Here is an 18,276-nt window from a genome sequence, read left to right as displayed (position 1 = left end):
GAATTTATTACCATAATTAGATTATTGACTTATGCGCATGGTAAAATGTGGTCTTTGCTAAATGTCAGATTGGAGGGAAATTTAAACGCAGTGCTGTGGGGCTGTTCTGGAAGTGTATTTTTTTAAAAATCCGTTTGTTGACTGGTTCTCTCTGGGTGTGCTTTTCAGCATCACCTCCTACCAGACCCTGCCCCGCAACATGCCCAGCCACCGGGCGCAGGTGGTGCCGCACTACCCCGAGGGGTACCGCACGCTCCCCCGGAACAGCGTGATGCGCCCCGACAGCATCTGCAGCATGTCGCCCTCGGTGTACGACCGGGCGCTGGGCCCCCCCCCGGCGGAGAAGCGGCGCTCCATGCGGGACGACACCATGTGGCAGCTGTACGAGTGGCAGCAGCGGCAGGCCTACACCAAGCAGGGCCCCCCCCCCCCCCGCCTACGGCACCCTGCCCAGCCCCAAGACCATGGTCAACCTGTCGGACCACGTGGCGCACTCCATCCCGCCCTCGCCCTCCCACGGCTCCCTGGCGCACTACCAGGGCTACTCGCCGCTGCGCTCCTACGGCAACCCCAGCGCCCGCTCCGAGGTGTCCTCGCCCGTCTTCCGGGGCGACGTCTCCATCGACCGCCGCCACAGGGCGCACCTCGCCAAGGTAGGGGCCCCGCCCTGCGCCGTCGCCGTCACCGCGGCGACGCTCCTGACCCCGCTCAGGTCTTCACGCACAGCTGCTGTTCTTGGATGAGTCATCACTAGGAAAGGTTTTGGAACATGGCAAATGTGGAGGTGCTGTTCAAGGTATCAGTGTACTGCATTTACTGTTCCAAAAGTCTCTCAATGTCCCCAGTGATTGGTCACAAATGTAACTGATACACTAATAACAACTGCAATTTATCAGTGACTTGTGAAAGTTACTCTTCAAATTCTTGAGCAAAATACTGTGCAGGTATTTTTTTGAGTTAGCGTGGAGACTGGGCACGTGTCTGGATTTATAATAAAACGTTATGAAAATATGCTCGTCATATTTGTAAATTCAATCCCATTTTCAGTAGTATTAATGATTGTGGATGAAATTCATTGCGGCCATACATAACATTATAGAAAATTGCTTGTTATAAATTCAGTGTTGAATAGTCGAGCTCTGACATCCTATTTACTGAAATGTCCCGGAGATTAATTTTGGAAAATCTTTTTTATATATATAGCTATACAACTCTTTTCTGTTGAATTGTAAAGCACAATGGAAATGAGCTACTGCTTAAACAGGTCCATACACCCTTCTGTGCGGTGTGATCTAGGAGGTCCACGAGGTATATTTTAACTTTTAATTTTCTTCTACACTCAAGACACCCAGCACCCTTCTTGGTTGTTGGGTCTAAATGATGGAGCTTAACTTCACTTTGCAGGCGATGTATAGCAAGCAATTTCTAATCTACGGTCCTTGGGTTTGTGTGCCTTTGAGCCTCTAAATGAGTTATTTTTCCTCTGCATCCCCCTGCACAACACAGACTTTATAATAATTTAAAATCGTTAAAGCGTTGATTGTGTAATGCCGCTGGCCTTGGCTTTTCGGGAAGCGCGATGCACAAGCAGTCCCGAGTGCTTTGCGCCACGCAGCTAATTACGGGTCATCTTCCGCCCCACGAGCCCCCGTCCCCGTCAGCGAAGTGACTGTTGATTGGAGGAGCCGGAAAGAAAAGGCCATCGAGTTGAAGGAGCGCGTCTGTTAACAGCAGCCCTTCTCTTTCTGTTCCCTCATCCGCTAAATGGCTTCATTTATTCAGCCGCTCCTTTTAATTGGCCCAGAGAAATGGCGACGGGCTCCTCGCTCCAACGCGGTAATGACCGAGGCTCGTTTCCCTCTCTTGTTTACCCCCCCCCCCCCCCCCCCCTCCCCCTCCCCGTCCCCCCCCCAGCAGTACGGCTACCCGCCCGACCGGAGGTCCATGCCCGCGGGCATCCCTGCGCCGCCCATCACCCCACAGTCCCTGCAGGGCAAGACGGTAAGAGCCGCCCGAAACCCCCTCCCCTCAGACCCCGCCTTCCACGGCCCCGTGTCCTCGGAGGGAGTCGGTCGCGCGTCCGTTTCGTGCGCCGGCCCTGTCATTTCAGGGGTGGGCTGAATCCAGACTCCCTCTGTGGCTCTGAGCAGGGTTCCAGCTGAAGATGAACGCTGTTCATAATCCCCTCTCTCTCTCTCTCTCTCTCTCTCTCTCTTTTCCTCTCTCCCATAAGAAATTGTTGGTGGAAATCATTAGAAGCAGATTCTGCAGGGGGGTGTTTTTTGACGTGACGGGAATATAAATTTGATTCTGAAGAAACAAACTGGTTAAAATCCGGGGATGTGTACGTGCTTGAAAACGCACGCTTGCCCATTGAATGACAGCAGGAAACGGAGTGTCTGGGAGGCGCATACTAAACAAAGTTTTAGTTTGATGTCTTTCCCCTTCATCATTTGTCATAAATCATATTGTTTTAATATGTGGGAAAAAATTGTCAGTTTAGAAAGAATGTCAATTAATTTTGACTGGAATTGGAGGTAGCATTGATTGCTGCATGGATGGGTAGCTCTCTGAATGCATTACCCAGTGAGTTCTGCGATAATGGATAGAAGTTACTGAGCTGGAGTGAAGCGTGGTATTTCTTAAACAAAGCTGTTTAATGGGCTCATTTGCATTAGAGTGTGTTTTATTCCAGTCGTCAAACAACGATGACGATAAATCGAATCATTACATTTCTCCTGTGTGTGTATGAACTCTGCTGCTTTAGCCACAAACGTGTGCCAATTAGGCCTAAACGGGGCGCTGTGATGTGTCGTGGTGATGTCATAGACGCGGCCGTGTTCCGAGGGTGCGGCTGTTCCTTAAAGGAGCGCTGTACCCCGCCCGCGCCTGCGGAGCGCACAGCTTTGTAAAGGGCCTGGTCAGGCCTCAGCTCTCCCGTCATCACGATGAATGTAGCGGCGTCTCAGTCATTAACTGCTCCACTTAAGCAGGTTATGAGCTCTGCCGCGGCGTTTAGGCCTGAGAGTTACCACTGCAGGCTCAGTCCGCTCGGAATGACTACAAGTCCCACGTGCCTTTGCACGGTCTCAGTGTAGGGATGTGGAAAGGTGCCGGTGCTTTGTTGAGTTTTGAGGGTGCGGCGTGCTTTGTAACCGCTCGCTGTCAGTCTATCTGAGGTGACAGGACTAAGCTCATTTATCTTTGTCTGTGCTGAAGGCTTATGTGATGTAAGGATATCAATGTGACATCATGCGTTAACCTTTCTTATCCCAGAAATCATCTTTTTTTCTTTGTTTTTTTTTCCATTTTAATTTTGTTTAAAATTTTGTAAGACTTAATTTTGATCTTATGTTTTATCTGTGCCGATGTCTTGTCATGTTAATATCGGTGCTTCAGAGTGTGTGATCACATGCTAGCTGACGTGAATATACATGTATAATGGTTTAATGTGAGTTTGATTAACATTGATGTCTTTCCCCCGAAAGCCTTCATTTAGTGAAACTGAGAAAACTATGGATAACCCTGATTGTGTTGGCCTGTGAATGAGTTCATTGATGCTATAGGAGTCCGGGGACAGGTCGACACGATTCACAGTGCTTCCTTGGCAGACAAACAAATGGTCTGTTTGACCGTGCATTAAGACCCTAATTAAAGAGAAGATGGGTAATTAAGATTATGCCTAATGCAGTTAGAAGCTCTCAAGCTTTACTCTAATCGGTGACATGCACGCGTGCGTGTGCACAAACACACACTTTCACTCACTCACGGATAGTTTAACTTTAGTACACCCACACACATACTTGCACATGTACGAAAGAGCTCTTTCACACAAGTAGACGCAAGTGTACGGTTTCATAATTTTCTAACAGAGACACACACACACACTCACACACTCTAGTGAACATCCTTTGTGTCCATCAAACGGCACAATGAGGCCGTGTCGTTCAAAATGCAGAGTCTGATGTACTGATCTGATCTGACCAGCTTTGACGGTCTCTGCCAGTCACGTGTCAGTCATGCCAAAGCAGGGAGAGACCAGGGGTACAGAAGGGTTTACTCCACTGTGTTTACGGTGATAGAGCAACTGGGCTTCTATATATCAGTGGCCAATACAGGGAGGTCTATAAAAGCACATGTTGACTGTTAGAGTGGGTGGGGGTGTACTGATTTGACCGTGATTTGTCACGAAAGGGGAATAACGGCGGTCTCTGATGTATCGGTACCGACGCACAGGGCTGTTTCAGGCCTAAGTCCAGGTTGTGGGTCTGGTGCGGGGGGCGGAGTGTGAGCAGAAGGACTGCAGTGAATAGAGGAAGCCGGCCGGTGGAGGTTTCTCTGATCTGGGACCGCAGACAGGCTGCTGCACCTCACAGGCCTCGTCTACGGGGAAGACGCTCGTCATCAGCCTCAAAGAACCACAGAGAGAGCCTCTGCCCCCGCCCAGCTCCACCCCCCGGGGGGGCGGGGCGTGAGGCGGGGTGGGAGGGGCGTGGGAGAGGAGGCGCGCGGCCCCGCCTAACCCGTTGTGTCCCCTCCTGCGTCCCCGCAGCCCGAGGAGCTGACGCTGCTGCTGATCAAGCTGCGGCGGCAGCAGGCCGATCTCACCAGCGTCCGGGAGCACACGCTAGCGCAGCTCATGCAGCTCAGTCTGGACACCGGCAACCCAAAGGTCAGCGCCCCCCCCCCCGCCCCCGCCCCCGGTGTGTGTGCCACGCCACGCGCCGGCTCCGCCCGCTCCGGCCTCTCGTCCAATGGGCTCGCTGCTGGGCTGGGCTGGGCTGGGCTGGGCTGGGCGGGTGTGCAGGGGGCTTGTGGTGAACGGGTTTGGGCCACTTCTCTGCTGCATCGTGAGGGAAGAGCCAGCTTGTTTCTGTATTAATTGGTTTGTTTTATTTTTTTGGTTGTTGGGTGTTATTTTTTAATTTGTTTTTATTTTTGCATCCTCTAGGTGTTATGCATTGGTCAAACTTAAAGCATCAACTTTCCAAATATAATTTACTAATGACCGTTAACCCTTGAAGAGCAGAAAAACTGTGGCCATATTCATAAAATAATCATCAGCTGATGTGAAATCAAACGGTATACTTATAAGCTTTTTGCGTCATCTTTGAATTTCTTTTCTGCTAACAGATATTTTGAAGTTTGTGTTCTCTGTAGCAGACACTGTGCTGAACTTGTGAATATGGCCCATTGTAAAGTAATGAAGGTGCAAACTTGCAGTTGTGTCTCTTGTGAAGCCAGAATGGTCACTGAGAGATTGACTGTGGGGATTGGCCTTCTGGAAATTACATGTTATGTTTGTATGGCCTTATAATTGATTGTACATTCAGACCGGTGAAAGTATCAGACATGGGAGTGAAATTGTGGGGAGTGTCTGGTGTTCAAGGGTTAATGGCTTTGGTGCACGTGGGGACCTCCGCTGCTGGACACTGTGCATGTCACTCAGTGCCAACGGCGGGCCTTGCTCAGCGTCATTCGGCCTATCCTGTGCCTTCATGAACGCAGTACGTGTGAGCGCATCTGTTCGGCTCTGTGCTTGTGTGCGAAAGACGCTTTGCTTTGGATTTGAATCCATGTGTTTTATTTTATTTTTTGCCATGCAATTTTGTTTTTCTTTTTTTTTTTTTTGCTTTCTTATGTTGTTATTGCCAATGTGTTGATGCTTTTTAGTAACATTTTTGGTCTGGTACTTGAGGCTGTGCACAGCCATTACATATTGGGGCGTGTGGGTTTGCCCCTGAAATCCACTTCCTGAGTCAGTCAGCTGGTTGAAAGTGCACTGCATAGTGTTGCATGACGGTTGTCATCCTGTTTGTTTGACACCGTGTGTGTTACCGCTGATGAGACGTGTTCAGCGGCATGTTGAGCACGTGCTGTGTGACGTTAATGGCAGCAGCCTTCCTACCTGCCACCAGTATGAGTGCATATGTCTGGAGCCATGTAGCGATCAGAGGACATGAGCATGTGTTTCAGACGCTATTATTTCAGTATATTCTTTCCTACTATCTGAGCTGACTCTTATACTCTGACTCTGTGTGTGTGTTTGTGTGTGTGCGTGGGTGTGTGTGTGTGAGTGTGTGTGTGTGCGTGAGTGCGTGTATGCATGTGTGTGTGTGTGTGTGTGTGCGTGCGTGTGCGTGTGTGTGTTTGTGCGTGCGTGTGTGTGTGTGTGTGTGCGCGCGCGCGCGTGCGTGTGTGTTTGTGTGTGTGCGTGGGTGTGTGTGTGAGTGCGTGTATGCATGTGTGTGTGTGTGTGCTGATCTGTGTGTCTGTCTCTGCTCTTACTTCCTTTCTCTCCTCTTCCCCACTGCTGCGGACGCTAGAACGAGATTCTGTCCCATCACCTCCAGAGGAACCTCATGTATTTGGACAGCCAGGTGGGGGAAAGCTCTACGGTCTCTTCTTTGCCTTGCGCATGTCAGACACTGTCCCAGGCAGGGGCTCCTTCGAGCTCTTTAACGTCCCTCTTCTCCCCCCCGGTCCCCTGAGAGAGCTCCAGGAGGGGACCCGCCCCGCCCGGACCAGGCAGCTACAGCAGGGCTTTACTCTGCCATCCTGTTAATCCTCCTCCTCATTTTCCCCCTCTGTCCAAACTGCATTCATGCTGATCTAATGGCTGAACCCCAGCGCCCCGCTCCCTCCTGCTAATGCAAACCTCCCCGAGCCTCTGGCTCCCAGTGTCCTCCATTATAAATAATTTATCAGAGAATCTCCTATGGAGTGGAATTATAGTTCTATATCCTAGCAACAGCGATGACAATGAGGCAGATGCCAGTTATGCATGGTTTTGCAATAACAAAGCTAACACTGTTTATTGAAATGACTTTGCAGCGGCGGTATTGGCGGAAATAATTGTGGCTGTCCTTTATTTATTTGAGAAGCAGGCCTCGAACCAGTAATTACACGCAGTAACCGAACAACAGGGGCAGTGGCTGGTGGATGCACTCTAATGCATTTCAGTATCTCGATATTAATAACCCGTTTCAGACAAGAAGGCAGACTCTGGTATGTTACATATTTTTTAAAGCGGAACAAAACCTTGGAGTAGTGTCATTTTGTCCTCTTCATTAAACCCGCCCCAGTTATGAAAATGTGGATTTATCCTTTTATAAAGCTTTAAGATAAAGACCCCCCCCCCCCCCCCCCCCCCCCGCGCGCGCCTACAGCCGCTGTCACATCAGTAGCGCAGGCCGCACATCTGTAGCGCTGTGTTAAAATGCAGGCGGTGCAGGAGAGGTGCGTTGCGGGGCGAGGCCGTGTTGGCGAGCGCGGGCGTCTGTGTACACAGCTGGCGGAGAGCAGGAGGGAGCCGCGTGGAAGCCGGCCCACGTCTCTCGCCCTGTCATTACTCTCCCACAGAGCCCAATGGGGGGGGGGGGGGTGGCCACTGGGCTCCTCCCTGATTCGGATGCGTCAGCTAGGGCCACATCGCAACCGCACGGTTTCCAGATGCCAGCTCACTCGGGGGCAAATGAGGGCATTTACCCTCTGTGAAACCCCCCCTCCTTTTTGTTACTTTCATCTCCCCCCTGCAGGCTTGCCAGGACCGGCTAGTCTATTGATGGCCCTCGTGTTGATTTTTTATATTTATGTGTATGTCCTCGAACATCACATACATGAATTGTACATGGATATCGTGTCTTTACTATTTAAGCCATAGTAACCTTAGATATTCATCTTTTCATTTTTGCAGTTGTGATAGCATGCAAGTTTCAGGACAGCAACTCTTCATGCTTGACCAGACGGTATAATCGCAGTTGCCTTTTGGGGGAAATTGTGTAGTTTTTTGGTGGAAAGCCTTAACATTTTGGGGGGGGGGGGGGGGGGGGGGGGCGGGGAGTATCTTAAATTATTTAGGCTTCTCTGTTTGTGAAAAGGTCATTATTGACATTTCCCACAAAACAACTTTGTTTCACTTTTTCTTTCCTCCTTTCTGAAGGGCTTTTGATGACAATTAGTGCTCAACAAAAGTTGTTTTTGAAGCTCAGTGTGGGACCAATCCCCCTCTTTGATAAATCTCATTTCATCGGTTGTCTGAGGACTGCAGACCCCAAACTCTTACACGTCTTCAGATTTGGAAAAATGTGTTTCTGTTCTGCTTTGATACGGAACATGGTCATCCTGGTGCCGGGAATCTGCGGAGGTGTGCTTGCTGTTAGCTCCACTGTGTGATCTAGCGCTGAGGGAGACAGAGTAACTGTTACTGTGACGGTGCTGTCTGTGGAATACCAACTGACGCTGTGTGCTCCTCCTCCTCCTCCTCCTCCTCCTCCCACCCCGCGATCTGCGATAGATGAAGGAAAATGAGCCCTTAATCATCATGAGTCACACAATGATTGAGAACTCGGCGCCAAGGCCGCAACTGTACCAGCAAGTAAGGTCTTGGAAAACAAACGGCTTCGCTTCCACATTTTTAATGTTTTATTAGTTTTAGTTTTTGTTTTTTGTCATCACCTCCCTCCCCCCCCACCAAAAAAAAGAAAAAGTATCCTGTTTATTTTCCTTTTTGTCATTGATATTGTTTGTCGATTTTTCGATGATATTTCCTCCCAGCCTCTCATGACATTTTTATGGGTATCCGTATCGTATTGGAGCACATGTTATCTCATCCATTGCTTTATTTCTCTCTGCCTCTCTCTCTCTCTGTGGAGCGAGGTCTGAGGCGATGTGGGGCATGGCTTCTGACATGTGTGCACTCACCAGCTCACACGCCCTGGCTGTAGAATGGCTATGGATGGGGGGCTCCATGTTTAGTGTCCTGTGCTGTGCTGGGTCAGCTTTTATATCTCCTCTGCCGAGTCTGCGCTCCTCATTTTGGGGGGGTGGGGGGGGGAGGTGAGGTCATTCGGAGTGGCCGGTCGTGTGGTACGCCGTTCGCCCTGGCTCCGCCCGCCACTCCGTCTGTCTGGCCGTGAACCGCTCCCGCCGGGCCCGAGTGGGAGGCCGGCGGCTCCAGCCTGGCGGAAAGCGCTGTCCGTCACAGGTGTTTAAAAGGCAGCGCGGAAGCCGCCGCTCAATCACGGCTAATTGCCCCTCCGGGCAGGCTCAGGGAAATTCCCCGCCATTGTGCTCGGTGAAGGATTGTCAGTGGAACACTAAGTGCCCCGTTTAAATTGGACGGGATTAAATTAAAGGGACGGCGAGGTAATTTCAGCCCTATCCCCGGACGGATCAGCCGTCCCGCAGCCGATCGGGCCTGGTGCCCGTGCGGAGCCGGGCCGGCCCGCTCCTTTTCCCCAAAGTGTAACACGAGGCCGATCCACCCGCTGCAGGCAGCTCCAGCTCTTAAACCTGGGGATGAATACCCCCCCGCCTCCCACATCCCTGCGCCTCCATTTTCATTTCCTGTCCTGTTCTGAACCCGAGAAGGCCCGATATGAGGCGGGTCCATCAGCGCCGGTCTGCAGTCACGCTGGCTCCAGCCGCGCCAGCCGTTGCCAGGGGACTGTAATCGGCGTGACGCAGCTGCGGAATCGGCGGCGGCGGCGGCCATTTCAGATGTACCGCCGCGCTCCGATCCGTCCGCCCGTCTCCGGCACCTCGCCCCGTCCCCGAGGTCTGTAATTACAGCAGCGAGTGAGCAGTCACATTACGAAAAGACTGTTTAAAAAGAGAAAAAACCTGCCTCATTCTTGGCAGGGATCTGACGGACTGCTTGTAAATTATAATATGCAGTCTCATTGGTGAAATGTCAATACGCCACACCCCTGCTCCCCACCCCCCCAATTTTCTCTCATCAAACACCGAGGAGCCATTTGTTGCCCGGTTTATTGCTCTTTAACCCGGTTTTAATGACTTTTAAGGTGCTTAACGGCGCTTTTTAGTGCAGAAGCACGGTAAACTCCAGTTAAAGCCCCTTCCAGGTTCCTGGGTCAGTCCTAGTCCTGGCTGCCTTTTAAATGCCTCTGGCGCTGCATCTGTGTCTGCAGTGTTTTACATCACAGCTGTTCAGACCTGCCCTGATCTCTCCATAAAGATATCAGTTATTTTTCCCCACTACATCCTAATCAACCACCCCCCCCCCCCCCCAGTAGGAGACATTTAGAATGTGATACAATTGTGACACTTTTCTCAGTGGACAATTTTCACATTAAAAAAGATAATGTAGACTCATAAACCACAGAATGTTCTGGAAACGCTTTCAGGATAATATACATACTTCTGAGTAGCTCTTGCAGTAGCAGTCCACTTTGTATTTTTAGATGAAATTGCAGATGCACTTGTGTCTCTTGTAACCCAATGGACCTAAACACCAGGGGTAATGAAATGATAATTGAATTAGCTTTTTTCCCCCCCATTTGTCAGCACAAGGGTGGGAATTTAATCTAGTTTTAATGGTACATCAACAGGAGAACCTGTGATGTAACCAGTCTAGATCCCGTCTTGGGCTGCCCTGCCCCTTCACAGTAAAACACAGTGAAAGAGAATATTAAATATGGGCACATCGCTGCCTGCGCAGATAGATGTGCCGTATGTGCAGATGCACACACAGCCTGCGCAGATAGATATGCCGTATGCGCAGATGCACACAGAGCCTGCGCAGATAGATGTGCCGTATGCGCAGATGCACACAGAGCCTGCGCAGATAGATGTGCCGTATGCGCAGATGCACACAGAGCCTGCGCAGATAGATGTGCCGTATGCGCAGATGCACACAGAGCCTGCGCAGATAGATGTGCCGTATGCGCAGATGCACACAGAGCCTGCGCAGATAGATGTGCCGTATGCGCAGATGCACACAGAGCCTGCGCAGATAGATGTGCCGTATGCGCAGATGCACACAGAGCCTGCGCAGATAGATGTGCCGTATGCGCAGATGCACACAGAGCCTGCGCAGATAGATGTGCCGTATGCGCAGATGCACACAGAGCCTGCGCAGATAGATGTGCCGTATGCGCAGATGCACACAGAGCCTGCGCAGATAGATGTGCCGTATGCGCAGATGCACACAGAGCCTGCGCAGATAGATGTGCCGTATGCGCAGATGCACACAGAGCCTGCGCAGATAGATGTGCCGTATGCGCAGATGCACACAGAGCCTGCGCAGATAGATGTGCCGTATGCGCAGATGCACACAGAGCCTGCGCAGATAGATGTGCCGTATGCGCAGATGCACACAGAGCCTGCGCAGATAGATGTGCCGTATGCGCAGATGCACACAAAGCCTGCGCAGATAGATGTGCCGTATGCGCAGATGCACACAGAGCCTGCGCAGATAGATGTGCCGTATGCGCAGATGCACACACAGCCTGCGCAGATAGATGTGCTGTATGCGCAGGTGCACACACAGCACGCAGCCGTGGGCCACTATGAAACACCGAAGGTATGGCAAGTCGTGCTTTTCTGTCTTTCTCTTCCACTTTCTCTCTTTTCTCTTTCTGTCCTCTCTCTCTCTCCCTTCTCTCCTCTCTTTTTCTTCCCATCTCTCTCTCTTACTCGTGCTCACCGTGCGTGCAGAGGCGATAAAAGACCCCAGCTTGTGTCACTGTACGACATCACTTCCTTGCCACTTTTGTAACCACGGGTGTAAAAGTGCTGCAGCTCGCCCTCATACCGTCCCGTCCCGTCCCGACATCGGCAAGGCGCTGGCCGCACCTCCATCCGCACCTGAAAGAAGTGTGTCTGAAAGGCAGCCATCTGTGTCCCCCCCTCTCGCCCCTCACACCGCGCCGAAACCCTGTGGTCCCGCGTGCGGTCTGCATGCTCACTGTGGAATGTGTCCCACACGCTTGGCAAACGGGTCACGTGTCTGTGCTGTGGGTTTTATTTATTACACTGAAAAATGTGTGTGTGTGCGTGCGTGCGTGTGTACGTACACGTGTATGTGTGTGCACATGTCGTGTGTGTGTGTGTGTACGTGCGTGTGTGTGTGTGTACGTACACGTGTATGTGCGTGCACATGTATGTGTGTGCGTGTGTGCTAATTCATATATTGGATTACTGATATGCATATGCCCTAATCTGACTAAACCTTGAATCAAATGCACTTGAATTGAATTTGTCTTTGTTCAGATAGGGGGTTGCTGTGCAGACATGCGTGCACCAGTGCGATTCACTTTAAGGGCAAATGGAGAGGTTTTAAAGATTTAAGAGGTCAATTTATGGACATGTTTAAGAGGAGGTAGGGTATTGATGGCTTTAATATATTTTAACTTGGGCACAGTCAAAGAGAGCAAAGAGTCCCTATGAAGCACCTGCTTGACTTTTACCTTTAGAAGGCCATTTTTAAAGAGGGGAAGGGACACTTTTGAAGATGGGAGGAAGGTACTAGCTTCTGGACTCACAAGCGACAGCCCTCCCAAAACCCTCTATAAGATAAAAGAGAATCACAAAAGTTTAAGTGCTGGCATGAAATTTGCTTTTATATAATGCATTGAATGTCAGTCTGCCTTAGCCTGGAGGACTTATTTTTAAGGAGCTATGAAGGCACTTTACTGGACCTGGGAGGGCATTGCTTTGCGTTTCCCTGCCTCTAAGACTGGAGCAGTGTCAGCCCACAGACAGACTTAAGAGCGGTGCGGCACAGAAGAAGTGACAAGGGCTTTATTTACTCCACATTGTACTGGGCTTAAACGCCCCTCGCCTGCTGCAGCGCGTCTTCAGATACTCCCACTGAGATAAGAAGGCAGCTCTCTCTCTCTCTCTCTCTCTCTCTCTCTCTCATATGAAATTGCTGAACTCACCGCATCCTCAGCTCTGTGTGTAGGCAGGCGCGTGGGCCAGTGGAAATCACTCGTTTTGTCGCTGAAAGACCTGCGCAACGCACACGTAGGCACATGCAGTTATTCACTCACACCGGTGCTGAAACAGTGCTCAGAAGTGCACTTTTGGGCTTCGTTTTAAAACAATACTCGTATTTGTATCTTGTATGTGTACTTGCCACAAAATGAGTGGATTCTGGCACACAAACTTGCACGCACACACGCATACACACACTCAGTCAGTCTGCCTCTGTCTCTCACTCTCTGAGAATGTGAGTACGCTGTTTCTACCTTCGAGCTCTCAGGTATCTTAAAATCCAAAATAGGTTCCTTATTGCAAGTTATGTAAATAATTAATATTTTCTCGCCATGTGCTCACCCACCATCACATCCGTCACCATGGTAATGGCTGACTCGGGTAAGCAGGAGAGATAGAACAGTTGCCGCTCTGTTAGCTTACACTATGTGTTTGTGTGTGCGTGTGTGCGTGTGTGCGTGTGCGCGCGTGCGCGTCACAACCTTTCTTACACGTTTCGTTGTTAAAATGAATGAGGAGCTTTTCGGCATGGATACCTACTGTTGTAAAAGTAAGGAACAGCATTCTGTAGAAACGTTATGATTCAATTTCCCTTTAAGAGCAGCTGTCAGAGGAGGCTGAACACTGTGACAGATACACAGGGAAATTCACACGCTTAGACAGAGCCTGGCCTAAAGCCCTACACCACATTTCTGTCGAAGCGCACGCTAAGTCATCACCTGTTGCTTGGGAACACCCATTTGACATGGTTTCAGCGCACGGTAGATGGATGTCCTCAAACGCAGAGCTTCTTCATAGCGCCGCATTGGAGCCTTTCACTGTAAAACACTGGGCCTGCATTTCATCTGGCGCATTGCGTTTTCTTCTTTTGTTGTTTTGAATGACTCATTTTCACTCGCTCTTGTAGGTGACCCCGGATGACTACAGAGACAGCTCCTATATTTACCGACCGGAGGAGTTGGACATTGACGTAAGTGTGTGCAGGTGAAAGCCAAACATCTGCATTTTCTAACTTTCTTATTATGTTAAAAGGGTTTTGGTTCTCTGTACAAAATTATTGGGTAAAATGTAGAAGTTTACAAATCCGGTCAGCTTAATTTTATACTTTTATGCACGCTAGGTTTTGATCCCCCTGACTCAGTAAATATATGCGTTTTTACAGACTAAACATTCTTCCCAAAATTAAAGGACATTTTTGTTCGATTTGGCTGCACCAAGTATGCTAGCAGTTTTCCTAGAAGCTGAACTTACTTTGTATGTGTCATTGCATCTCTTCTTGGATTTGAGGATAGAGGAGACATTTATGCAATGTTGGCCGTGACAGTAGCATCCCCTGTTGAATTGTGGTTTGCGTGGTTATGGTTTTACTGCATCCAGCTGTCAGTGGTCGTGTTTAAAAGATCTACTCAGGAGTGAAGAGGCCCAAATAAAGCTCCATACCACTTCTCTTCTCGGGTTCATGGATAGTGGAGGAAAAAAAACATGGTTGATTTGCTGAACAATTTTTCCCACACAAAAAAAAATGGTGGAAGAAAATGTGTGGAAGGAGAAATAAGCAGGATCAAAGAATGGCTGATACCATATTATGCAGTATTGACAGACTGTACAGTAGGAGAGTTTAACAGTGGTCACGCCTGCGCACAGCATGCTACACCTTTGGAACACAGGACATCTGCGTTTTTACACTGCTGTAGTTCACACTGATAAAAATTACTATTTTGCCGTAATATACCAACTCACAATTATAGCACAATAACTATGTTGTTCATAATTTCATTGTGGCGCTGTACCAGAAGTGGAATTAGTGCAATGGAATAAGCTGCGAATAATTTGATGGCATTCTGATCAAAACAAATGTTCGCCACACAGCGTATTATTTTTAAAAATCTAGGAGTGATTTCTGTTTTAATTTACTCATATTGCGTTAACTGAAGCTAGCTAGAGCGTGACTTCTTGTTTTTGACTTTTCATTCAGATTAAGCACTTTCTCTCTGAATCTCGCCAGGCTGCCGACGACTGTGTAAATATTATGAGTAAACAACACAAATGTCTGACACCAAAAGACGATTGGATCAAAGAGACAGGAGTAATTATTTTGTTGTGGTTCAAGTCTGGGTCACTGCCTGTTGTAATCTTTAAAAAAAAAAAAAAAAACCTTGGAATATCTGTTTAGAACACAGTTTATTTTTTTCCTGCATTTTGTCTCTTTTCTTTTTTTCTAAAATCTTGGACCACTGGTTTAAAATAATTGGGAAAGTAATAAAAAGGTAGAAGAAGACATCTTCCTGCTTGATGAAACGGTTATCTTTAACTGGTCTGCTGTAAAACACTTTAATGTAGCAGCGTTCTTGCCCTTAATGGCCTGTAGATGCATTTTATATCAGGTGAGGGGGCATAAAAGGTTGAACTTCCTGTTCTCAAAATTGAATCAAATTGAGTCCGGTACTCTGCCGTGAACTCGGAGTACATCCTTAAAGTTTATGTGCCATTTTCTGTCCAAGAGGAATCAGGCAAAATGAATTCCAAGAACAGAGAGAGAGAGAAGTTTGTCGAGTTCAGAGGATTTGACAGTTCTGTAACCACATGGGAGAGACAGTGTGGTCATTTCCACAGTTTACCAATTATTCTGTCCAAAGGCAGCCCCTTTCCATAGGGAACATGATAATAACTGCCTGTCAGCTTGATACAAGCTGAGATTGTACGGAGCTATTGTTGCTTTGCTTGAGTATTAAGTTTAAATGTGACCTTACTTACAAAAACACACCATAGACTACTTTTAGGTGGATTTTATTTTTGAGTCATAAGGTAACTGACTTGCTAACTTAGTGGCATGTCTACATGATATATTGCTTGTTTATTTAGTGGCTCACTCGTTCTCTGTAGCCTATTTAGCTAGCTACAATACTGAGGTAGCATTGAAGCAAAAAATGAAAGCTACCAATGACATGACTAGCTGAAAGCTTTATCAATCTGTGATGCTATGATTGAAATAATAAATTATACAAGGCCAAAAAAGCAACAGAAAAGACTGCAAGATTGGTTATTTGTATTGCCACAGCTGAACTTCATGTTATATAATACCTCCTTTGGCTTTCCAATCGCAAAGCACAAAGCGTAATTGGTGAATGTCTACGGTGGCCACATTGTCTTGCTCTTGACCTCTGACCTCTGTCCCCTTGGGTGCCCAGGCGAAGCTGAGCAGGCTGTGTGAGCAGGACAAGGTGGTTCGGACGCAGGAAGACAAGCTGCAGCAGCTCCACAGAGAAAAGGTATCTGGCTCTCGCTGTTATTCAACACCACATCTGCAGCTCTTCAAGGGCAACAATGTTTTTGTAATGTGGGCCTATTTACATTTTCTCCTCGGGCTTAGAAATTAGAGAGGGGTGGGTTGTTTGTGTGGGTTCACCATTTTTCCTCTGGGCTTTCATAAGCAGTCATTAGCACTGCTTAATTAATCTGTTATTTACCGCAGATAAACCTTGGTCTAAACCCTTATTAAACTAGATTTTTGGTGCATTATTCTCGGTGGACTTGTTTTTCAGTGTGAGATTGGGCACACAGGCTGGGCGTAAGATGATCTGCACCGATTCTCTGGATGAGATGGAGAACTTTGGCCACTCGAGTAAAAGACGTTGATGGCACTTTTTAGCAGAATTATGCTCTTTTTACTGAAGTTATTAAATATTGCCCAAAATTGTGTGTAACTGTCTGTCTGGCAGACCCAGTGTAGTGAAATATGATGAGTAAAATAATGTCTTCTGCAGGAAGCTTTGGCTCGTTTTGTAATGTTAGGTGAAGCACTACAGTGTAGCAGTTGTTACATTTTCTGAACAGTAATGGTGGAGTAATGTGTCTGTGGTTGCAATGGTGCTGGTTGAGACGCTGTGATGGGCGTGTAGGTGTTAATAATCTTGCGATGGTATTAATGTACCAGTCATCGGGGTGGTCGTGATGGCGCTGCTGTAAAAGTGTGGGCGTATTCGCGGAGGTGACGGTGCCGCTGTCGTTCGCAGCACACCCTGGAGACGGCGCTGCTCTCCGCCAGCCAGGAGATCGAGATGAGCGCCGACAACCCAGCGGCCGTGCAGAGCGTGGTGCAGCAGAGGGACGTGCTGCAGAGCGGCCTACTGAGCACGTGCAGAGAGCTGTCCCGCGTCAACACCGTGAGTCGCCTCGGGCTCCGACACCTGCACACACACACACACACGCTAACACACACACACTCACACACACGCATGTACACACACACATACACACACACACACACACACACTCACACAGGCACCTGCAAACACGCTCACACACACACACACACACACACACACACACACACAGCTTACCAATCTCACGCACATTCAGGGCCATTCTCAGACTTGCGTATTCATCTCAGTTGACACGGAGATGAGCTGCCTTTCGCGGGGCTGCTGGGATTTAAGCGCTTGTGCTGTACCCCAGGCGTGGCAGTGCTGCTACTGTGCTGTTAAAGCACTAACAGCAGCTCACCACACTCCAGTCTAACATGGAGGAATCTTAAGCCACACCTCCAGCATGGCAGATCAGCGTGTACCTGAGGACAAATGCCGATTTTTAACAGGTCTCGCTTTCGTTGTTTTGTGAAATCGCGGCCGCTGAGCTGGAGAGTGTTTGAAAATGGAGGCGTTATATTAGTTATCTGTGGCTTCCGGTGCCAGAGCGCCAGTTTGCGCTTCTCTCCAGCGATGGCTAATCCCGCGCATTAATGCGCACCCGCGAGTGGCCCCGGGTTAAACGCGGCGGGCCCGATCTGTGCCCACCGTCGGCATGCTCGTAATTCAGACACCCGATGCTGCCGCACTTTCTGCTGGTTTTAACAGCGAACTCTTCCCATGCGTCGAGTGCTTTGAATTAGCCTAATTTGACCATATGGAGTCTCACGCTGCGTTCTACCCAGCGCTGGTAAACACGGGGTTGAATGTAAGCATATGCAGACGCCTCCCCTGTCTTATTGCATTACTGAAGTCCATTTGGAGAGCTTGCGAGTGTTTATCTCTCTGTGAATGCTGTTCAGCCCCATGGTGGAGAGCTGGCTGTGTCATTCGTCTACTTCCACAGTGACCGTGACCAGCATGTGAATCCTAACAGCTTTTGGATAACACTGGCCTGAACTCCTGCTTGCTTCTTTCTCTACTGTGCTCTCTCCTCTTTTCCAACTCTCACTCCCTCCTTCCCACCCACCTCTTTCTTTGTTCTCTCTATCTCTCTCACTGGTGCCCACCCCCCCTCATCTCTGTCTTCACCCTTCCTCAGGAGCTGGATCGGTCCTGGAGGGAATATGACCGACTGGAGGCCGACGTCACTCTGGCTAAGAACAATCTCCTAGAGCAGCTGGAGGCGCTGGGCAGCCCTCAGGTACCACCCCCTGCCCCTCACTCAAATACCCCCCCCCCTCCCTCAGGGAGCTGCTCCCCCTCAATCCAGTACCTACCACACCCCCTCAGTAACCCATTCCCCCTCCCCCTCAGTCCAGTACCTACCACACCCCCTCAGTAACCCATT

At 49.1% G+C, this 18,276-nt stretch overlaps 1 protein-coding gene across 1 annotated transcript in view; it reads left to right on the top strand.

Annotated features, from left to right (window-relative positions):
- The window catches only part of plekha5 (pleckstrin homology domain containing, family A member 5), a 189,158-nt gene that overhangs the window by 153,607 nt on the left and 17,275 nt on the right, over window positions 1-18,276 (top strand). The window contains 10 exon segments of the mRNA XM_035425822.1: window positions 169-432; window positions 434-653; window positions 1,918-2,001; window positions 4,553-4,672; window positions 6,327-6,380; window positions 8,297-8,377; window positions 13,649-13,711; window positions 15,930-16,010; window positions 16,755-16,904; window positions 18,028-18,129. Of these exon segments, the coding sequence (XP_035281713.1) occupies window positions 169-432; window positions 434-653; window positions 1,918-2,001; window positions 4,553-4,672; window positions 6,327-6,380; window positions 8,297-8,377; window positions 13,649-13,711; window positions 15,930-16,010; window positions 16,755-16,904; window positions 18,028-18,129 (1,219 nt within the window).

This window comes from Anguilla anguilla, chromosome 7 (genome assembly GCF_013347855.1).
Source record: "Anguilla anguilla isolate fAngAng1 chromosome 7, fAngAng1.pri, whole genome shotgun sequence".
NCBI lineage: Eukaryota > Metazoa > Chordata > Actinopteri > Anguilliformes > Anguillidae > Anguilla > Anguilla anguilla.
The sequence above is the reverse complement of the archived record's forward strand: the minus strand, read 5'-3'. Positions and strand labels throughout refer to the sequence as shown.